At 35.2% G+C, this 22,703-nt stretch overlaps 2 protein-coding genes across 3 annotated transcripts; both read right to left on the bottom strand.

Annotated features, from left to right (window-relative positions):
* Positions 1-305: 305 nt before the first annotated feature.
* On the bottom strand, positions 306-4,848 carry pigm (phosphatidylinositol glycan anchor biosynthesis, class M). Its single transcript, XM_030122943.1, has 8 exons — positions 4,444-4,848; positions 3,981-4,154; positions 2,901-3,021; positions 2,566-2,815; positions 1,209-1,312; positions 975-1,129; positions 697-798; positions 306-538 (listed from the first exon to the last, which is right to left on the bottom strand). The coding sequence occupies exons 1-8, from the start codon at positions 4,612-4,614 to the stop codon at positions 371-373; spliced, it is 1,245 nt and encodes a 414-aa protein (XP_029978803.1). The 5' UTR covers positions 4,615-4,848; the 3' UTR covers positions 306-370.
* A 2,547-nt stretch (positions 4,849-7,395) lies between these two features.
* Positions 7,396-21,243, bottom strand: LOC115411024 (leukocyte elastase inhibitor-like). 2 transcript variants are annotated; one of them, XM_030122941.1, is made up of 10 exons: positions 21,130-21,243; positions 18,434-18,615; positions 14,392-14,511; positions 13,532-13,672; positions 12,176-12,293; positions 11,392-11,534; positions 10,658-10,735; positions 9,355-9,444; positions 9,088-9,268; positions 7,396-8,829 (listed from the first exon to the last, which is right to left on the bottom strand). In XM_030122941.1, the coding sequence occupies exons 2-10, from the start codon at positions 18,608-18,610 to the stop codon at positions 8,603-8,605; spliced, it is 1,275 nt and encodes a 424-aa protein (XP_029978801.1). In that variant the 5' UTR covers positions 18,611-18,615; positions 21,130-21,243; the 3' UTR covers positions 7,396-8,602. The 2 variants fall into 2 exon arrangements, with proteins under 2 accessions (XP_029978801.1, XP_029978802.1); XM_030122942.1 differs by lacking the exon at positions 14,392-14,511 and having other exon boundaries at positions 8,603-8,829.
* Positions 21,244-22,703: the final 1,460 nt, after the last annotated feature.

Raw genomic sequence — 22,703 nt, 5'->3', positions numbered from 1 at the left:
TTTTTTTCCTCCAAACAAGATTCCATCTGCAATTATTGGACAAACTTGTAATGGAAGCCTGAACCCGGTGCAATGTCAGATTTTCTACAGATATTTTGCACTTAGCAGCGAAAGAGTAGAAAAATAAAATTAAAAAAAAAAACATTGTGTCATTTCAAGTGACACAGGTTGAAAAGACTGATAGTCACCGTGGATGCAAGTGTTTTGACTAAAAGCAGCATTTCATTAATGTATTGGACACTGTAGTTTTTGTGCAACTTTGTTTTGGTTGCACAAGAAAATAATTAAGCACTGAGTAGACTGAGTTATAACAAACTAAAAACTTTATTTGTGCATGAGTCAGTAGTCACACATTACACAGACTGAGTCCTCAGTCCAGTTTTAATCTTTGTGGAGTTTTTGTTTGCTTGTAGTGTGTTACGACCTGAATCAGGATAAAGGTGTTGATGATCAAAAAGAGCAAACCAGCGAGCCAGATCAGCAGGAAGGTGTTGTAGCCTTCAAACTCCAGGAAATAGGCAGGTCCCAACCAAATAGCCTGTCAGAAGACACAAAATAAAAACATGTCTTCGAGAAAACACTGATTTTAATACTGTTTAAGCCAAATATTCTATTTAGCTCTAACTGGATGTTTTTTTAATGATCAGAAAAACATGCATATTTAATCAGTAAGGGAAATATTCTAGATTCAGTTACCTGTCCAACGAACCAGAGGGTCAACAGTCCTAAGCCCTGTTTTAGAGACAGACTCAGGTGAGGGATGACCAGAGGAAGCAAACACAGGTACCAGAGGAAGTACTGAAAAGGAAAACACACAACACTGAAACATATCCCCTCTAGTCATGTTATAAAACAGTCAAAACAGGCAACTAAAAATACATCATATTCAGACCTGGTTTTTAACATGCATTCTTTGTAATTAGCTCTGATTACAGGTGTGAACTCACTCTGTTTGTTGCTTGTGTTTTGTTTACCTGTGAAGTGCAGACTTTGTTAAATGAAACAAAGATGGCAGTGTGCAGGAAACAGCACAAAGTCAGATCAGGGTGAAAAGCCCATGATATGACCAAGAGCAGGGTGAGCTGTGGCAAGAATGCTGCCAGGCCAAGCCACTGGCTCCACCTAGTGTCTGAACAAAGAACAGACACAAGAAATGAACCAGTAACTGTGACTCCAATAGTGGCTGCGTGGATATACATATACTGTACCTGCGGTTAAGTAGAGCATGTAGAAGTATGGAGAAAAGTTGTGTCTGGTGTCCCGTCTTGTCAGATGGTACAAGTAGGTCTCATGGAGAAACTCCCACCCGTACCTGGAGAGATTCATTTAACGTGTTACAGGTAGATCCTGCCTTCAGGTTCTGTTGATTAGGTGTGAGTGGATGTATCTGTGTTTCCTCCACAGCTGAGGATAATTGATCTCAGGGGACATTTAAGGAGGCTTGAAAATGTGGAGGCTCTAATGCTGTGTTCATGTGCTATCGGGAAGATCATCCTTTTTCACTTGTGAATTTGAAATCATGTTTGCGTTGCGTTCAAGTGCTTTTGTTATCGTAGCAAAAATGAAAAATGACTGACACAATTTATCATGACCTGTTACTTGGGTAAAACAGTTTTGGACATGTTAATTAATCTGCTACAGCACTTCTTTTTCTCTTCTTTAATTGTGTATATTATAAATGTGCAAAATTATCAGTTAACAGCAGTAGAACATTAATATAAGCATTGTTTTTTATCATTCGTGATCAGTCCCTCATTGCTCTCCACCATGTTGAAAGGTTCAAAGGTTATTTTAATCTCTGGAATTCGTGTATCAAATTTTTTTCCTACTTCACTAGTGGAAAATACGACATGAGGGGGGCATTCATGTCTAATTTTTGAGTTTGTAGCTAGTATTTACCATAATTCCCATAGCGTGAAAGCAGGATAAGGAGTCAATGTCTCCATTTTTGATCTCCCTGTATTACCCTAAAAAAAAAAACACCCTAACATTGGATTCTAATTTATTTCATTTCTTACCCCCATTCATTTGATTTCTACTTAGTCTTTGTGGGTCGAAAGAGTTTTTATCTATTGTTTAGATATATTTAATGGGTGGCAAGGGTTTTAATCCAAATCACCTTTAAGAACCCTTTTTGGCCCATATTTACCTCCGCCATGGAGGTTATGTTTTTGCCAGCGTTGGTTTGTCTGTTTGGCTGTCTGTCTGTCCGTGTGCAAGATAACTCGAAAAGTTATGGATAGATTTGGATGAAAATTTCAGGAAATGTTGATACTGGCACAAGGAGCAAATGATTAAATTTTGGTGGTGATGGGGGGGGAGCACTGATCTGCCTTGGCGGAGGTCTGCGCTCTCTGAATGCTTTTCTAGTTGTACAGTGTTTTTGTTACTTTCCTTTAGTTCTATCCCAAACCTTCACTTTGTATACAGCAAACATAACACATTTGCATTTAAAGCTACAAACTTAAACCTTAAAACAATATACTAAATTTACAGTACATTGCCTTATATTTTTGCCAACAGACAAATTTAAAATAAATTTCTGTATTGGATGGAGTATCTCACATGTAATAGAAGAGCGCTGTGAGGGTACAGAAAACTCCCCCAGCCACGCTTGCAAAGAGTAGCAGGTCTCGGTTGATGAAGCTTCTAATGAATCCCACAAGCCCCCTCCATCTCCATCCAGATTTATCCTCCTCTACTCTGGGTTTTGAGGTGCGTAGAGTCAAAGCAATGGGCAGAGCATATGTAACAGGGTAGATCTTCATATGGACAGAGAGGCCATAGAGCACAGCTGCCAACTTCAGACGACGGGCTGCAAGTACAAGGCAAAATTTGATTTTTTTTTAATAGATTATTCTTCAAATAAGGATCAAATACTAAATTGACGACACTCTCACCTTCCATACAGAGTAACGTCCCCAGCACCAGGGCTGATAAGATTGACTCAGCGTTCCCTCGACTGGATACTCCCATAGGCAGTGGGTTGAAGAGCCACAGAGAGCTAACACGAAGTGCAGTCTGAACAAAAAGAACACAACTTCATCTGGATTTTACACCTTTCATTCAGCTATGAATAACTTATAATTGATAACTACAGTCATCATGATCTCTGTCTAAGATGTTTTTAAAGTTCAACTGGACTGATTTTGTTTCGTCTATTGATATATGATGATTTTTATAGCATTTTTTTGTGCATTTTGGCTCAAGAGTCCCCAGAAGGTAGTGAATTAAGGGATGCTCAAGGGTTTGCATAACCTGGGACTAGTGGTTTTGTAAGTTACATTTAAAATCATGAATCTTTCATTACACATTTTTAAAATTCTTACAAACCAAGGCTTTTGTGGTTTTGTGATAATATCTAAAAAAGTACCGAAAAGAGTAAACATTAAAACTAAAACCTAGTCACTTTCTTAAAATAAAAACTAACTAGTTTTATGCTTGTAAAATCCAAATGCAATGAAATTAAAAACTAAGGAACATTGTGACACTATATCTAGGACACAGGCGTCAAACTTGGTCCTCAAGGGCCTTTATCCTGCATGTTTTAGATCAGGGTGTCAAACTCAGATCCTCGAGGGCTGGTATCCTGCATGTTTTAGATGTTTCCCTGTTCCAACACACCTGATTCAAATGATAAGCCTATCATCAAGCACTGCAGAAGCCTGATAACGACCGTCAGGTGTGCTGGAGGAGGGAACCATCTAAAACATGCAGGATACCGGCCCTCGAGGATCTGAGTTTGACACCCCTGTTTTAGATATTTCCCTCTTCCATCACACCTGGGTCAGTTAATGATCAGCTCATCATCCAGCTCTGCAGAAGCCTGATAATGAAGTAATGCCTTCCAGGTGTGATGGAAGAGGGAAATATCTGAAACATGCAGGATACCGGCCCTGGAGGACTGGAGTTTGACACCCCTGGTCTAGGATGAATTCCCAGCTTCTCGTCAAACAGGGATGTAATGAGTGAAGGCAAACCTCGGAGCTGAGACCTCGCAGATGGAGGATTTTATAGATGAGTAGTCCTGACAGAACATCACACACAATGAAGAGGATCTTGCCAAACACCATGCTGAGGTAGATGTTGGGGGTGAGGAGCCAGGCCAGCAGAGGGGTGTAGCGGTAAGTCGATCTGTTGTATGGAGACTGGCCCTAAGAAAAGGTTTCCCACATATTATTTCTTTTATGGTTATTAGTCTTAGTATGTAGCTGTTTAGGGATGATTTGATTAACCTTTTTGGGCTTTTGGTCTCTCCTGCTGTACACAATAATGTTCCAATGTTTACAAAAACATACATAAACATGCAATTAAATCTGACTTTTAGGTGAAATACTAGTATATTGTTATATTTAGGACATTCTTCTTAATGACAGTGGAATAGGAGGGATATAGAGGGTTTATAATTGGCTGCTTTTGACTCCCACAACTTAGTGCTGTTACCTCAGTCATGAATCTTGCAGCGTCTGTGAACACATGGTAGTCAACATCAGTGTATTTCACCACCATAGTCCTATCCTGGAAGTCTCCATAGGCGACCAGGGCCAGTCTTATTGCAAACGAAGCCGTGAAAAGGACATGCTTCTCTGTCAGCTTGGTTATTAGTCTCTCCATCACCAGAAAAGCAAGAAAAACCAGACGTGCAGGAGGAAGCGAGGATAGTAGAGTTAGCTAAATTCAGACAGTGAACCGAGTTAAGCTAACAGAGCCACAGTCTCCGAACCAAGAAACCTGTGTGGTCCCTCCACGGCCATTTGAGTTCGGTTTTTCCAAATATGTGTCCGTTACAGTCACGTCTTATTTCTTCACTTGGGTTTCTGAATGATTGTAATCCAAACATGACAGACAGGAAGTTAACCGGAAGTTTACAGCGTGACTACTTCTTCGTTGGTTCTATTGTCGGTACGTTAGCACCACCTAGTATTTTTCTTTCCAACTTTATTTAAATAGCAATTTACAAACTGTCAAACATTTAACATATAACAAAATACATACAAGAAAATACAGATATAAAAATGAAATACAAACATAAAATCAATATATGCACGAAATACATTTTCAATAATAAATAAATAAATAATTTCTCACCTAAAATTTCATTAAATGTGACATTAAATGAAACATTAAATAATTTATCATAACTAACAAGCAATGTCCTATTTTTTTATTTTTCTTTTTTTTTTTTTTAATTATTGACAAGGGTTAATGATTTATGAAGTGAATTAAATTTAGTTAAAAATGAGGAAAGGTTGGTTTGGAGGCTGAAATTTTTTGTTTATGAATAAAATATTTACCCAATAAAATAAAAATAAATAAATATTGGAGACATTTGTTCTTATTTTCATAATAACATATAACATCTGTCAGGGAAAAACAGTATGACATGTCAACTTGGGTGAAGATATGAGAACACAGGTTAGACCAAAATTGCTTTGTGACATTACATTCAAAAAACAAATGGTTTAAAGTTTCATCGGCATGTCCATAAAAAACACAGGTATTATCCACATCTCTGAATTTTGAAATGAAAAAGTTGACAGGATATATCTTGTGAAGAATTTTGAAATGAATTTCTTTTACTTTGTTTGGATACAGTATTTGTGAGGTAAAAGCCTTGCTTTTTCCCAGTCTATGTCCTTGAAATAAGAGTGCCAATAAATTTTTCCTCATGGTGAAAACCTTTTTTTTATCTTGAAAATTTTTTCTTATATGTTTATTGTTACATTTCTTGTCTTGTATATTGATACCATATACAAGACATGTATATGGTATGGTATCACACCAGCACCACTTAGTGTGCGTTATAAAACAGTCACTGTTACACTCAACATGGCCAGGAAACTTTATTGATTCATTCAATTAGATAGTTATAGTAGTAACCTTTGCTTGAAGAAAAAAACAGACATTGTTAGTCACAATATTATATACTAACATTATATCCAAGTAGCACGAATAACAAAAAAAACAAGTAAAGGCTATGAATAAAGTAGAAAACATAGACTTTTATTATTATTTTTAGTAGTGCTAGTAGAAATATACACTACCAGTCAAAAGTTTGGACTCACCTGGTTTTCTATATTTTCTTGACTATTTACATTGAAGATTCTCACTGAAGACATCAAAACTACGAATGAACACACATGAAATTATGGAGTTAAAAAAAAGTATGACATAACTCAAAGCATGTTTTCTATTTTTGGTTCTTCAAAATGGCCACATTTTGCTTTTATCACTGCTTTGCACATTCTTGGCATTCTCTCGATGAACTTCATGAGGTAGTCACCTAATATGTTTTCCAACACTCTTGAAGGAGTTCTCAGTGATGTCGAGCACTTGTTGGCCATCTTCGGTCCATCTCACGCCATTTAAATGAGAAGGTGAGTCCAAACTTTTGACTGGTAGTGTATCCGTTATTAATAAATTTATTGTAAAAACTAATTATAACAGAGACAACTGCAAACAAAAGGACATGTTGTGAAAAGAGCAAAATACCAATATTTTACAAAATAACACGGATGATTTGTTAGCTAGATTTGTAAGTTATAGGTTTTGATTTTGCAATTTTTCTTTTCTTTTTTTTTGCTTGCATGAGTTTTATTCTCTTTCAAATTCATATATTTTGTTTGAGAATTAAGTCTTATTTGAATATATTGGCACAAAAATAATTCCATAACATTTATGAGTAAGTGAGTTATACTAACCTTTGCTTCAAGAAAAAACAGATATTATCAACCACAATATTACATACTAAGATTAAATTCAAGCAGCATAAAAATGGACAAAGGAGCCACACGTATATCTCATTTCTCCTTCTTTCCTCTGTATCCTATTGTTGCTGCTGTTAAATCAATAGTCACTTTGTCGTGGTTCTCTTTGTAGTTTTGTCAGCTGTTTTATTGCCAATTTGTGGAAATCTATGTGGTGCCATTTTGTTTGTACAATCAAATATATGGAGAATCTTACTGTCAGTTTTTAAAGTGTTTGATTTATGATGATGATGAACTTTAAATCATGGTCAATAAAACGCAATCACTCCAAATAAAGTAAGTTTAATTCATTTGATAAAATCTCCAATATCATGGGATAATTTGCAGGGGAACATCAGCATTTGTAACTTCCTACATAATGTATTTAAATTTATGTCTTTGACTCCTAATCTCTGTCTCTGCATGTATAGTTCACATAGTTCAGATCAATTCCTGTCAGTAAAATGTTCTTTATTACCTTGAATTTATGTTAAACATTAACCAAGCAGCATATGACATGATGTGGAAAGCGTCTCTTCACAGATAACCAGTGTAGTAGTAACGTGTGTCAATGATTAAACTGTGTCTAGAAAACTGTGAAATCAGTCAATACTTCACAGCAACATGTGCAATAACACAACAAACAACATTTGCAAACCACACACTTTTATTCTATCAGGACACAAACATACAACCGTGATTCAAAGCCTGTGCAAACCTTCATGAATGCTTTTTTTTTTTCACTTTAGAGTCATATTACATATAAGACTTTGCATGATTATAAGATTTCATTATTAAATGAGGAAACATCCAAATATTCCCTTTGGTTTATAACAGTGAAGCTGCATGTTTCTTAGATAAAGTGCAGACATTATAATAATATGAAGCAATGAACAGATGTGGTGATGGTGGTAAATTATTGTTGAGGGTGTAGGTATAGATAAAGTTTGGACTGAAGGTGCAGCACATACATTAGAGCCATAAATGACTTAAACATGTCTAGACTAACTAACTTAACGGAATAGATAAAGCAGGGGATGAAGGTGCAGCATGTGGAGTTCAGTGGACTTATACATGACTTAGACACTTTTGTAAACATGGTACAGAAGATAAGAAAGTGGAAGAACTTCATTTTCCAAAGGCACAGAATCTTTTGTGTTTGAGTGAAAGCAAGCAGCACGTTTCAGAAGTTGAGTGACTATGTTTACATGCACTAAATATTCTGATTGTTACACTTATTTAAAAAAAGATAAAATTCCCAACAAGCCCATGTAAATTAATATTCCACTAGTATTCCTCTTTACACACAGCTGTGTAGAGACCAATTAAAAAAGGGTTTTACCAATATTTGGCACAAACACTGCCTTCTTCCTTCATTCTTTCATCTGTTGCTATTCTTTTTCACGAGTGATGTTTTTTTCTCCTTCTTACTATCAATATTTGTCTCTATTCTGTGGAGTATGCATCTCCATTTCTACTCCAGCAGAACCAGTGGTACAACTCAGAAATTAGATACGTATTCCAAATGCATCCAAATTCCAATGGAATGTCCTGACCAGAACTAACTTCAAGAAAATGAACAAATCTCTCTGTTGCTAATGGAAAAGTATCATTAGGCAGACAATGTTTCTTTCAGGAAAAAGCATTATCCAGAATATTCAAATTTTGGTCAAATTCAAAATACTGTCATATTTTTATCAAGAATATTACTGTGCATGTAAACATACTCGCTGAAGGTTGTAGTCAAAGGCATTTTTGGTTCAGACAATGACCTCAGGGTGTGATAAGTGAATAGAGACTCTGGAGTAGCTGTAGTAGAAGATTTGCTGCCCCCCCCTCCTCACTGCTCCCCATACTCACTGAGGGGAGCAGTATCTGCCGGCGAAGAGAATGCTGTTGGAGGCGTTATGTCGGATGAAGAAGAGGAAGGGGTGATCTGCGATGAAGGTGGCTGGACGAAGGGCACAACGCAGCATCATGACGGGAGCAGTGGCAGCCGCCGCCTCGGTTCCCTCTTCATTTACCTCCACAAAAGCCTTGTGGACAACTTTAGACAGGACCAGGTCATTGGCAGGAGACATGCCTGTCAGAGTGGAAGGCAAAAGTGTCCTAAACATGTGTAATATCAGTCCGAATAGGTTCATACTGTCTACTAGAACTTACACAGATTTCCTTTTCTTATTTGTCAGACAGATGAAAACCTTGACACTTTGTTCAACAGGTCAAGGTAAAAGAACTAACTCTTTTTTCGTCTGTCTGACAAATAAGAAAAGGAAGTCTGTATAAGTGTAATATCACATCTTAAAACACTGACAAACACCAGTGGAGACTCAGGTCTTACCAGAGAAGTCACTCTTTCCCATATCGAAGGCGTCCACCATGCCCATACTTATGAGGATATTCTTCATGTCGTATGTCTCCGTCATCTTGAATCGAGGCAAACCCACTTGAACCTCAACTTCATCCATCATATCTGGACGAGTCCACTCCACAAAGTTCTCGTAGGTTAGCTGCCCTTCAATCTGTGCAAAACGCCAAATTCATTTTTAGTCTGTGTCATGGCACGTGTGTTTGTTCATGAGTGCAAACACAAAAATATGCATCATACCTCCTCCAGACCCGTGGTGTTGTCCTCCATCTCATTGGGGAGGAAGATGAGCATGCTGAGCTCCTTTCCTTTATAAGGCATCTCTAGGATCTGTTCAACAGGATTAGGGTTAGTCCACTTTTATATTTTTTGTTTTTGTAGGGTTGAAATAAACACACATACTTATTTCTCTTTCTATTTTCGTCACATACAACAAAAAAATGTAGGAAATATGTGCACAGCCTTAAGAGACCCAAAAAAAAACTGTATAAAATGAGTTGTAAAGGTTAAAGTCACTATTTAGTGTGACCTCTGACCCCATGACAAGAAGCAGCACAAACAACTAGAAACATCTCATATGTGTTAAATGAAACCCAATATAAAACATCTGATAATACCATAAATGTCATGCTATCTAAACAAAAGGGTTAGAGACATGTCAAGTATAAAGGGAGGTCACACTAAATACAACCACTTTGGTTTATAGATGTTTTTTCCATTAAACTTTAGTTTTTACTCCTATTTATACTTCACATAAATCCAGATTAGATCTCAATACAGAGACTGAGAAATGCATATGTGGTCCTTTTACTTTACTAAACCAACAAACCTAATGTTGGATTAAAACTTTTGCATAGTACTTTATAAAGGTTAGGAAACAGAGGGTTTATGTGCAGTATATATTGAATTTATTTTGTTATTACTAGTGTACATGGCAATTGCTATTTTGTCTTGATCGCCTTTATTTATTGATGTATGTTACCTCTATTTATTAATGTATTTGCTCTAATAGTTCCTTGTACGCAAAAAATGTTTAGTTTTTTCCTCTGCTCAAAACCAATAAATGAACAAAAAAATGAATGTGACAGGCTTGACTTACAAATACATCTGCAAAAATATGCTTCTTTATTTGCTCATGACAAAATGTTCAAATAAAATAGCATAATTGGAGAAGTAAATGAAGAGCTATAATGCATTTCTATTTGTGCTGATGGAAACTATTTGTGTCAGCAGAACTTGGCTTAGTGATAAATGTGCAAATACACAATAGGCTCCAAGCAAAAAACTTCATATCGTGTATTAATTTTACATGCATTTTGTGTATAATAATAATAATAATAATAATAATAATAATAATAATAATAAAATTTATTTATAAGCACCTTTCAAGACACTCAACGACACTGTACAACAAGATAAAACAAACAATTCATAAAATACAAAGAAATAGATTTTTAAAAAAATTACTATATATAGAAATGAATAGTAAAGAGTAACAGGTACACACTGTGTTTATTTTACTGATTCAGAAATAAACCATTACCTGGCAGTGGGCTTCAGGAATGAACGTTAAAGGGAACTTTGTTTTCTGGTACATCATCTTCACTGGCTTAGTGTCATTCTGAAGAGGGGAACAAACAAAACATGCTTTGGTGTTGTTACAAATGAAAATTACATGAGCTTTGAGAGCAATTTAACAGCAGCTCCCAGAGGTTTAACCTTTGACCTGGACTTTGCAGTGTCATCATTGTTGGGCGTGGTCAGTAATGCAACACACTTTAAACATTTAGCCAAGGTGGGAGGAAAATCACCATGTTCAGGCTGGTGTTGAAACACTCCTCAACAGATCTGTACATATACACATATATACTCTGTACTGGTGAATCACTGGTCGAGTCATATGTGATTACTAGGTGTGTCTGTTGGTGAGTCTATACATTTCAGGTAACACTTTCCCATGACCTTCATATGCAGTAAAAGGCATTCTAATGCAGCAAACAGATTTTAAGGTTGTTGATGATAATACTTATGTTAACACACTTCATCCAGGCTGTAAAAAAGCCAGACAACTGGATTTTTACATTCATTGAGTAATCAGACTACTTCTTTTCATCTACAGCCTAAAAAATGTGGTTTTCTTGCCAAAATTAGAACACAAACTTAACATTTCCAACAGAATGCAACACTCCAACATTTTAAGCAGTTGATAGTATAAGATTTATGTTCCCACTGTGCATTTTATCTGTGTTTGTCCAGTGATTATTTTCTTCCTCTTACCTTGTTGAGTCTAAACTGAGCGTCTCTTGTGGCATTCTCCTTAAACTGCTTGTTCCAGTTGCCTTTAAAGTAGATGGCGTTGACCAGCACCAGTCTGGTCATGCTGTCCACAACACCCTGGGCCAGCAGATCCTGAATTTTACCTGGTAAACAAGATTAAAATTTATGTAAGTCATATAACAGGCTCACAAATTCAATGTAGAACCATCTGTGTTTAAATGTAACATAATTTTCCACTAAATCAAAAAATAACACCGCAGTGAGAGTAAAGATGGCTCATGTAAACACCTCAAGAAAAGACAAAAAGATCTGAAGGGGTTTTCAATTGATTTTCAAGTAAATCTTTAACCTTCAATGATCTAAACAGTCACCGGTGACTAAAAGCATCTACTGATCTAAAATGTTTAATAATGTCTGAACTACTAATCCTATCAATACATGTAAATAATTTAGGTCAAAGGAGCCCCTGAAAGTCCAAATGGGTCATATGTGATGACAGTGAAAAGATGACAAACTGCATTTTACCTGAACTATTTACATGTATTGATAGTATTAGTGGTACAGACATTATTAAACATTTTAGATCAGTAGATGTGTTTGGTTTCTAATGACTGTTGAGCACTTAAAGTGTTGGGCTGAATAGAGATTATTCCTGTAACCGTTTGCTTCACCACCCGATTGTGCTTGATGATTTTCCAGTTCTCCTTTAGAATTGCATTGACAGGAAACTGACTCATGGGTTGATCAAGATCCTACAGTAAGTGTGAATGTGTGTGAGATCCACCTTGTGTCATCTTCTCCACCCAGGTGTTGATGTTGAGTCGTGCAGCCTCTGAGTTCTTCACAAAGTCAACAGACTCCAGCTCTGCACTGTAGAACTTCCTAGTTTCTCCCAAGAAATCCTAGAACCATAACGACAATATATATATATATATATGAAACCTCTGGGAGACCTCCTGACTGAAGATCTCCAACCTATTAATCCTACTAAACACAATATAAAATTTCAGCCGTGTATCTTAATTAGTTTTGAGATATCTGGGCTTTGAAAATGGGGCGTGACCCTGATTTTGCTGTAAAATTATCAAATTTAAGAAGTCCTTTTGTACCAGTTGTGTTTGATGCAAGATGCAGTTGTTCTAAGACACCTTTAACCTCTGTAATGGGATTTACTGTTGCGTACTTGCAAAATCATAACTTGCTGAAAACTGTAAAATAATCTAAGTTTCATTTGTGCATCAAAGCCATTTTGGCCCAATGTATCACCACCACATTGAAGCACATCAGATCTTTTATATTTTAGTATTTATTTCCTATGTTAAGTACTGTTGTGGTGAGTATATATTCTTCTTAAAGAAGTAAACCTTTCCAATTTATGAGAAAATGAAATAAAAATAAATAAATAAATAAATATCACACCCATTTACAAATGCATATTGCGTACGTGCAACAAGTTCTCCCTTTACAGCACTTATATCACTGAAAAGAGCATGTCTGCATTAATACAGACACCAAATATAAAGTTGGTATCTTTCACCAAACTACACACCAATTAGCCATAACATTCTGACACAGACAGGATAAGTGGTAATAACATTGATTATTTCATTACAATGGTACCTTTCACTGGGCTGAACATATTGGGTAGCAAGTTGACATTTAGTCCTCGAAGCTGATGTTTTAGAAACAGCAAAAGTGGCAAGAGTAGGGAGCTGAGCAACTTTGGCAAAGGAGAAATTGTGATGTTCAAATCACTGGGTCAGAGCATCTCCATGTCTTGTTGTTGATTGCAAATTTGCAATTAAAAAATTACATTTATATAAAGGGTGAAATGCTGAGTTGCTGCCTAAAATATCCCATCCACTGAAAAGTCCCATTAGAATGAGACAATCAACATTAATACCACTTTGCCCGTCAGTGGTCAGAATGTTATTGCTTATCTGTGTATTTTTTATCAGGGTATCAATTACACCACACATATTTTGGTAACGCAGACACTAAATCTCTAAAGCTTTTGTCAGAATATGTCTTAAACTCTATCCTGCCTTCCACTCCCCTCATTCATCACTCTTTTTGACAGAGATTGCAGACAACTTATGAGCTTATGTACACAAAACCACGCAGACCGTCTGAAACACACCTCAACAAACTGGTAGGACTGCTCTCCGTACAGCCGGTTAGCAACACTGAGGGCATAGGGAGCGTTGGCCTTGTTGAGCTCACTCAGCTGACTGGAGAAGCCGGTGTGGATTTCATCCAGGCAGTCTTTAGTTTTCAGGCACTGTGGGCAAAGCAGACGAGTGGTGTTACAAATGAGAATACACTGAGCTGGGGTCAATCCAGCGAAAAGTCATGTTAATAAGATAAAAGACACACCTAAAATGGACAAAATAGAGAGTAAATGGTAACATATATAACAGCCTGCACATGCTTTGAGAGATGCATATCATTCCACCACCATGTTGTAAGTTACATGGCCATATTGTTGTAGACTATGGCAAAAATTATAAGAATATTTTTTTTAAATTATGACAAATATGTTTGGGTTGGTGTGTGTCCACCATCTGAGTGAAATTTCCAAAAACGGTAGTACTATATTTTCATAATAAATTTCCTATGTGTTGTTAACTTTTGACAGTTTCCAATACTTTTAGATATGTCAGTCACATTGTGGTTAGCATTGCTGCTCACAAAAGATAAGTGGTACAGCAGGAAGAAGGCATGCAAAGAAAAGGTAGAACATTCCTGCCTGTTATGTAACACTGTGGAGTTTGAAGCTGTTGGACACACACTAAACCTCCATAAAATGTCTCATAAGTACAGCTGATTTTCCGATGTTGCTGTTTTTTGTCCAGTTTCAGTTACAAAAGCTGCATGAAAACGCATGTTAAAAATCCCTCTGGAACCACAACCTCTGTAAAGACCCTCGTACCAGATAACACCAACCAACACCTCCTGTTAGTGATATGCCCCATCCAGGAAATCTGGCTTGATTACCACCTTGAGAAGATGACGTGGAAGATGGGATTTGATCTGTTGTGATATCTGCATTTGCATCTGCATCGGCATCTGCAGTGCTTCAGCTTGTCGTGGCTTCTCTGGCTCTATAAAGCAGAGTACCTAAGGGTGCAATCGGTCCATCTTCAGAATCAAACCTTTCCAACACATATTGTCTTGGCATTTTTCAGCCTTTATAACAGTCTCCCTCTGTGACAAGAAGAGGAGATGCTAAAAAAGAGCCATATTCCTACCTTCAGAAGACTTGCATCTCATAAATCAACCAGATATTTCAATAGTAAAGTCAGTCAAAAGTTTAGAACACTCCCATTTTCTCTAAATGTTATGCTTTTTTTCTTTTTTTTTTTTTTTTTTAATCATTATTAGGCCAACATTATAAGTCCTGCAGTGCCACATTGTCTAATGCTTCATATATGAAGTGTTGCAGAGCCAGTTCTAACACTGCTTTGTAAAGATAGTTTGACAATAGTACAGATATTCATCAACAAAAGCCAGGACATCTGCAAATGTTCGCATCTTCATCATTAACCTTAATTCTTTTTCTACAGGAAAAGTTATTCATTATCACCCATACTCATGTTGAGTCCTACACAGATAATAAAGCAACTTTAACCTTAATTTTAATTCAGTAAAATACAGAAGATAGGCCTTTGTTGATTTTAATGTGGAAATGCTACATACAGGGTTTAGATCAATGGGTAAATTAGGATGCTAATGCTCATGCTAGGTACTGTCTGTGTAATAGGATGGATAAAATAAAGAGGCCAATTTTTCTATAGATATAATAAAGCAATTTTTACCTTAAGTTTAATTCACTAAAATACAGAAAATAAGCCTTTGTTGATTTTAATCTGGAAATGGTACATACTGGGTTTAGATCAATGGGTAAATTATGATGCTAATGCTAGATACTGTTGGTGTAATAGGGTGGATAAAATAAAGAGGCCAAATTTCCCTATAGATATAATAAAGCAACTTTAACCTTAACTTTAATTCACTAAAATACAGAACAAAGGCCTTTGTTGATTTTAGTCTGGAAATGCTACATAGTGGGTTTAGAACAACAGGTACACTATAATGCTAATGCTAGATACTGTCTGTGTGATAGGATGGATAAAAGAAAGAGACCAAATTTCTTTATAGATATAATAAAGCAACTTAACTTTATCCTTAACTCACTAAAATACAGAAGATAGGCCTTTGTTGATTTTAGTCTGGAAATGCTACATATTGGGTTTAGAACAATTGGTAAATTCTAATGCTAATGTGCTAATGGTACTATGTGTGTGTATTAGCTAGTATGGGTAAAACACCAAAGTTGAATTTTCCTACAGGGATACTAAAACAACTTAAACTTAACCTTAATTCACTAAAATACAGAACGTAGGCCATGTTGATTTTAGTCTGGAAATGCTAAAGCATTAATGCTAATGCTAGATACTTTCTTCGTAATAGGATGGATAAAATAAAGAGGCCAAATTTCCCTATAGATATAATAAAGCAACTTAACCTTATCTTTAACTCACTAAAATATAGAAGATAGGCCTTTGTTGATTCTAGTCTGGAAATGCTACATACTGGGTTTAGAACAATTGGTATATTCTAATGCTAATGTGATAATGCTAATACTAATGTTAATGCTAATGCTAGGTACTATATGTATGTATTAGCTAGTATGGGTAAAATGCCAAAGTCGAATTTTCCTACAGGGATACTAAGACAAATTCAACTTAACCTTAATTCACTAAAATATAGAATGTAGGCCATGTTGATTTTAGTCTGGAAATGCTACATACTGAGTTCAGAACAATGAGTAAATGCTAGTATTAATGCTAATGCTAGATACTATCTGTGTATTACGATGGGTAAAATGAAGAGTCTGAATTTTTCTATAGGCAGAATAGAGAAACTTACACTTAATTCACTACAATATAGAACATAGGCAGGCTGATTTTAGTCTGGAAATGTTCCATACTGGGTTTAGAACAATGGGTAAATGCTAATGCTAATGCTTGGGGCTGTTTGTATTAGGATGGATAAAATGCAAAGACTGAATTTCCCTACAGGGAGAATAAAGTTATCTTTAACAAGTGGTGGATCTGTAATGTTCTGCAATTAACATCATCTGTTATCATTTTGATTTGAATTACTTTATGTAACTTGCTACTAAAAATAACTCAATAGGCTTTAAAGTATGTTTCTAATGGCTTTAATTCTAGTAATACGGACATTTCTTCTTGCCATCATAGCTGAAGACATTTTTTAAAGCCCCTTCTCAACTTTTACTGCAGACAATGGTATTTCTAGGGTTAATGCTACTTAGTTGTGTAACAAATGAGCTATGAAACACCAGTTTACTCTTTGTGGTAGCTCACTGTTAAAAGATCCTCACAGTCAGTGATCATGTGTTGCTTTAACCTTTGCTCTTTTTCATGAATGCACACCCATTTTCACTCACTCACCAAGTCATGCCACAGACAGGACCACCCTGTTTAGTCAGCTAATACCATGGGAATGACTTTTCAGGTAAAAAGCCATTAATCAGGTAGATTGTAATTGCTTCTTCTTTTTTTTTTTTTTTCTCGCCAGGAAGAGACAGTAACAGGACACGATTTGTCACAGCAGGATTTTGTTGCAACTCCTTTGCCTGGAACAGTAGCATCTTTCACAAAAGGTATTGCACAATTCAAAATTTCCCTGACCCTGAGTTCAGCGTGGGGTCCATACTGGGAAAAACTTACTCACTTTCTAAATAATAAAGTCATGATCTTACAGAATTTCTCAAATACTCAGGGTGAGGCTTTGTTTCTCCCACATACTAACATTTCAATCAACCTTGACTTGTTTCTCTGGGTGTGTCACTGGACATGGTTATGGGCGTGGCTGCCTTTGTCAGTTGTTCAAGAAATGTCTTCTTTAATACACCAACTTTCACGCGCACATATTTAATCAATGTATTGTAGAGCTGAGTGGTTAAACTAAACAATTATAACCAACTTTTTAAAAATACTGCAATAAATATTACATTATATACACTTTTTTATTTTGTCTTTAGAATTTATTTTGTTCATATAATAAGGTAAAACACTTACAAAAGATCTGCTCTTTTACTTAATTTTACTAATAACAAAATTAACTAAATCAAAAACAACAAAATAAGCATTAAATCATAAAATCTAAGACTACAAGTGTGTTTTTCTGTTGATGTGTCTTCTACGTCAATTTCATCTTATTTCAAGTTCAAAATTATTTTATGTTTTTTTTTTAAGTATTAACATCGTTTTTTGCATCTTTCACATCATTTTCAGTTTGTTGCATGTGTTGTGTTGCTTTTGTTTTATCATTACATATAATACATCACAAAATAAGACTACACAGATGTTTTTGTCTGTCTTTACAGGTCTTGATACATCTTTTATATTATTTTCATCTTATTAGGCCTTTTACAAACAATTTACAATTGTCTTCAGCTTTAACAAGGGACCAAAAGTTATCCTTAAACTTAAATATTTTTGACTTTTATTATCATAATTAAATTAAATGATTTTTTTTTTTTTTTTTTTTTTTTTACTAATGACAATATTTGTAGCCCAGCCCTAATGTATCGTACATATATGTCCTGCAAGTGAACAAATATCAAATAATCACCATATTTTCTATTTTTTTTTAAAACTTAGTAATTTCTGCAGCTTTATTTGCATAATTAAGGGGAGATCCATAATTATGACACATACAATTGAGTAATTACTGATGAGTTTAAAGACACACATATAGATAAGTAGAAAACCTCATCAGCTATTGTACACAACAGGAACTGATAAGCTGTGCTGTTTTACCACGACCTTTATTGCCGTTACACTTCCATGTTATGTATTCGGTTACTATGACAACATAATACAGAACCGCCTCCAGTAAAAGTCAAAATGAACAGATCTTTGTTATTTTTGCTGATGGTGGAAGTGAGTCACAGTGAACAAAGGCTCACACAGTAGCTGAACATTGTATGCAAGTGTGTGTACTTTACCTCTGACATCTGTGACGCTGTGTTGCCTCTGGCTCCAAGCAACACCATCGCCAGAGCGGCGGAGATGCTGAAAGGCGAGTAGAAGATATTCGCTGCTCTGTCATTATCGCTCAGCTTTTTTAACAAAGCCAGAGCAAAGCTGGTGTTGGCCTTGGACAGAGGGGTTTCTGATGCCATTGTTTCTACAAAATAACACAAACACAAGGTGATAAAAAATTAGTTATTGTGTGAGAAACTTATCAATACTGTCTTTATGTCAAATCCAGAAAAGATAGAAGGGTACCACATCTTACGACTTCAAAGGAGACTCTTTATTCAGGATAAACTCTACTTAAAATTGTATGAATTTACAATAGCATTAATTGTAAAAGAATTCTAATAAGGGTTTAGTGATAAAAGGACACGTATTTATATCTTCCTTTTGTCTTTCAGGATTATTTTATTCACATTCTCAGCTAAAACATGTACAATATTTTAATTATTTTACTCACCTATGTTTGGTGTTGAACAAATAGTGTAATTCATTATTACTATTACTATGTACTGTACATGTGAACAGCATATGTTTGAAATGCTATTTATCATGTTCTGACCATAAACCACTTTCACATCCCTTTCATCTTGTTTATAAGGAACTAATATCAGTGACTAATATTGTTTTTCTTTGTTTCAATACAGGATACACAATAAAATAAGCACTACATCATAAAATATGGGAATATTAGTGGTGGTTTTATTTATTTCAACTTTTACTCAATGCTTAAAATCAGCCTTCAAACTTGAAAGTTATACTAATAATTTGAGATTTATCATAATTATCATAGACTGATATGAAAATGTGTACTGCAGTAACATTTTGGATGAGTTCTACTTTAAAAACACACAAATCTTATATATTTTTGTATTAAGTATGGAATTAGTCTTTGGTTGAAACACTTATTTGCAGAAAACATTAACCCATAAGGACCAGTGTTACCTTTGTGGCAGTTCCCAAATAATTTTTTTCTCAATATTTAACTTGCCTTAAATGACTTATCACCATTTATTGTAATATTATCTTCTGAATTTTGTGTTTTTTCAGTCACAATCAGGTATTTCCCTATATTTAATTTACTGATCATGCCGGTGTTCATAAAACTAAGAGTAAAATTGAGGATTATTATATCAAAAACAAAGAAAACTGAAGAAAAAGTGACTTTTTCAGCAAATCTATCATTAACTGAACATAAACCAAGTGTCTCCATCCACTGTCATTGATTCAACTCCATGGGTTTTACTGGTGAATACATGTTGTAGAAGATGACAGCGTTTCCATGTTCACTATTGCGCCTCTGAATGTCCAAATGGGTCATATCGGATGACCATGAAAAGATGACAAACTGTATCTTATACCAATTATTTACATGTATCGACAGGATTGGTGGAACAACGGGGATTAAACATTTTATACTGGTTGATGATTTTGGTCGCCAGTGGCTGTTTGGGTCTTCATGGGTTAATAAAGTGGCAGGTATCGAAAACAATACATTATAGACTATTTTATCTGTTTTACCTGTACCAGTGGACTTTAAATATTCACAAAAAAGATGAAAATGATTATAATTTATTGAATATGAAACCAAAGCCAGAGGTAAAAACCTTTAAAATGCCTCAGTTTTAATAAATATACAGTATTGTGCAAAAGTCCTAGTTTTATATTAGGTTTGTTGGTAGGGTAAAGTTCTAATGACCACATATATGCATTTATCAGTCTCTGTATTAAGATACAATTTGAATATATGTAAGAAAAAACAAAGGTTTCAGGGATAAAACCAGCTTCTGTGACCTCCCTTTGCACTTAACATGTCTTTAACCCTTCTGTTCAGACAATACAGGATTTATGGCATTCATTTTCTGATGTTTAGTACCAGTTTTCATTCAACACATGTAAGATGTTTCGAATTGTTTCTGCTACTTCTACTAGGAGAAACAATAGCACTAATATCAATGACTAATACCTTTTTTCTTTGTTTCAATACAGGATACATGATAAAATAAGCACTACATGATAAAATATGGGAATATTGATGCTTGGTTTTATTTATTTTATTTCAACTTTTACTCAACACTAAAAATCAGGCTTTAAACTTGAAAGTTATACTGATAATTTGAGATTTATCGTGATAATTATCATAGACTGATAAGAAAACATGTACTATAGTAACATTTTAATAAGTTCTACTTTAAAAACACACAAATCTTATGGCGTTAATTTTCTGATGTTTAATACCAGGTTTCATTCAACACATGTAAGATGTTTCTAATTGTTTGTGCTGCTTCTTATCATAGAGTCATAGGTCATACTAAATAGTGACTTTAAACTATAAAACACATTTAGTTCAATTTTTGTGTCTTTTAAGACTGTACACATACTTCCTGTATTCTCTTTTGGTATCAGAAAAAAAAGAGAATCAGAAATACATATTTATGCTCATTTCAACCCTGAAAAAGAAAAAGGTGGAATAAGAATTTTGCACAGTACTGTAGATTTATTAAGTATTTACCTGCTTTATACTAGTCTTCACTCGACCAGGCAACAGCTGTCAATCTAAGCCTTGCATCACATAGTTAAAGTTTAACAGTTCTTACCACATGTATTTTGTAATAATCTAAATCAGTTTATTCGTCAACAAATCATATAATCATCCCGTACTCACCAACAGTGTTCAGGAGTGTTTCCTTCACAGAATTGTTTCTCTGTGAGACATCAGGTTTTATTATTTACAAGTGACACGCCCCGAACACCAAGAGATGAACTTCCGCATTCTCAAATGTCATGTACGGAAGCCGACAGCGTACAAAACTATAACCTGTGAGTACTGTGTCCGCCTTAAACTCATTAAAAAAACTATTCACAACTCAAACTGTCGCTGTTTTCTGTCTGATATCTACCGTCAGACTAATGCAAAGAAGTGATACCTAATGTATTTCACAGAAAATTAAGTTCTCAATCAGTAACATTTAAGGTTAAATATTTAATGTCTTATTCACATTTTTCCACTTGTGATATTTTAAATCACCATAAAGGTCTGATCAACACACAGAGACAAACAGTCAATAGACTCTAATGGTTTTGTTAAATTCATTTTTTTTATTATTATTATTAATAACCGTTAACTGTTATGTAGAGAATCACAGTTAAATTCACAACCTTCAGTGATAAGTGACAGTGTTTTCCATTTCACTGAATTATCATTACCATCCTTATTCTTCTGATTTAATCGTTAACAGTCTCAAAAGTATGTGTTGAAAACGTGATTATTTGTGGTCTTAAAATTTACTGCCGTTTTAAAAACTCAGATATTTCTCCCAAACACCATCCCAACCTTTGAAAAGGTAAATATTTTCCATCATAACACAAAAAAAGGTTTAAAAAAAAAAAAAAAGTACCATGGTTTTAACAGAAATCCAGCCACCCATAACTATGTAATTCACCTGTAAATGTTCCTGCATTATTCTGAATCCTACTTTTAAAACCAAATTTTCTTTCAGGGACAAAAAAATCTAAAATTCAATTGAAATACATATAGAGCATGTTTCCACAATTTTATGCTATTTACTGTTGAAAAAACAAATAAAATGATGAAAATGGCGGATTGTTTATTTCAAATCGATTTGCAGCTTTACCATGCATTTTATTTTTTCAGCTTATTCCGTAAATCATCTGAACATTAAAATAAGTGTCTTCAACCAGTACCCACTGTCATTTGCCATCTACATGATCCACAAATTAAATATAGGAAAATACGTGATTTTCACAGAAAAATGCAAAAGAGACAAGATAATATTATAATAAACAGAAACAAATCACCTAAAAAAGACTAGGTTTTTTTTCCTGCAATGTTTGATTAGTCAAAGTGGACAGATTGGTTTAAGATTGCATTTGTCTCTCTATGGCATGTTGACGCCAGTATGAGATCAAATTCATTTTGAAATATGCAGAGGACTGTGATTGTTAGTTTACTTCAGGATGGGGAACTCAACAACAGGTGTGTAATGACTTCCTTTGTCATTATCCACACACACTGGTCTGAAGGGCTTGCACGCGTGCCAGTGTAAAGGTGCAGGTGTAAGTGCTCCAATACATCAAATGTTAAAACATTTCCTCTTCGTTCATTGCTGATTTATCGCATTCAGTCGTGGCAAATAAACTCAGTACTCAACACAATACTCTCTGACCTGCGGTGTTATCATGCCGTGGCACGGTCAAATCCTTGTAGCCTCCCCAGCG

This window comes from Sphaeramia orbicularis, chromosome 20, assembly GCF_902148855.1.
Source record: "Sphaeramia orbicularis chromosome 20, fSphaOr1.1, whole genome shotgun sequence".
Lineage (NCBI taxonomy): Eukaryota > Metazoa > Chordata > Actinopteri > Kurtiformes > Apogonidae > Sphaeramia > Sphaeramia orbicularis.
Note: the sequence above shows the minus strand (reverse complement) of the source record. Positions and strands in the feature narration are given on the sequence as shown.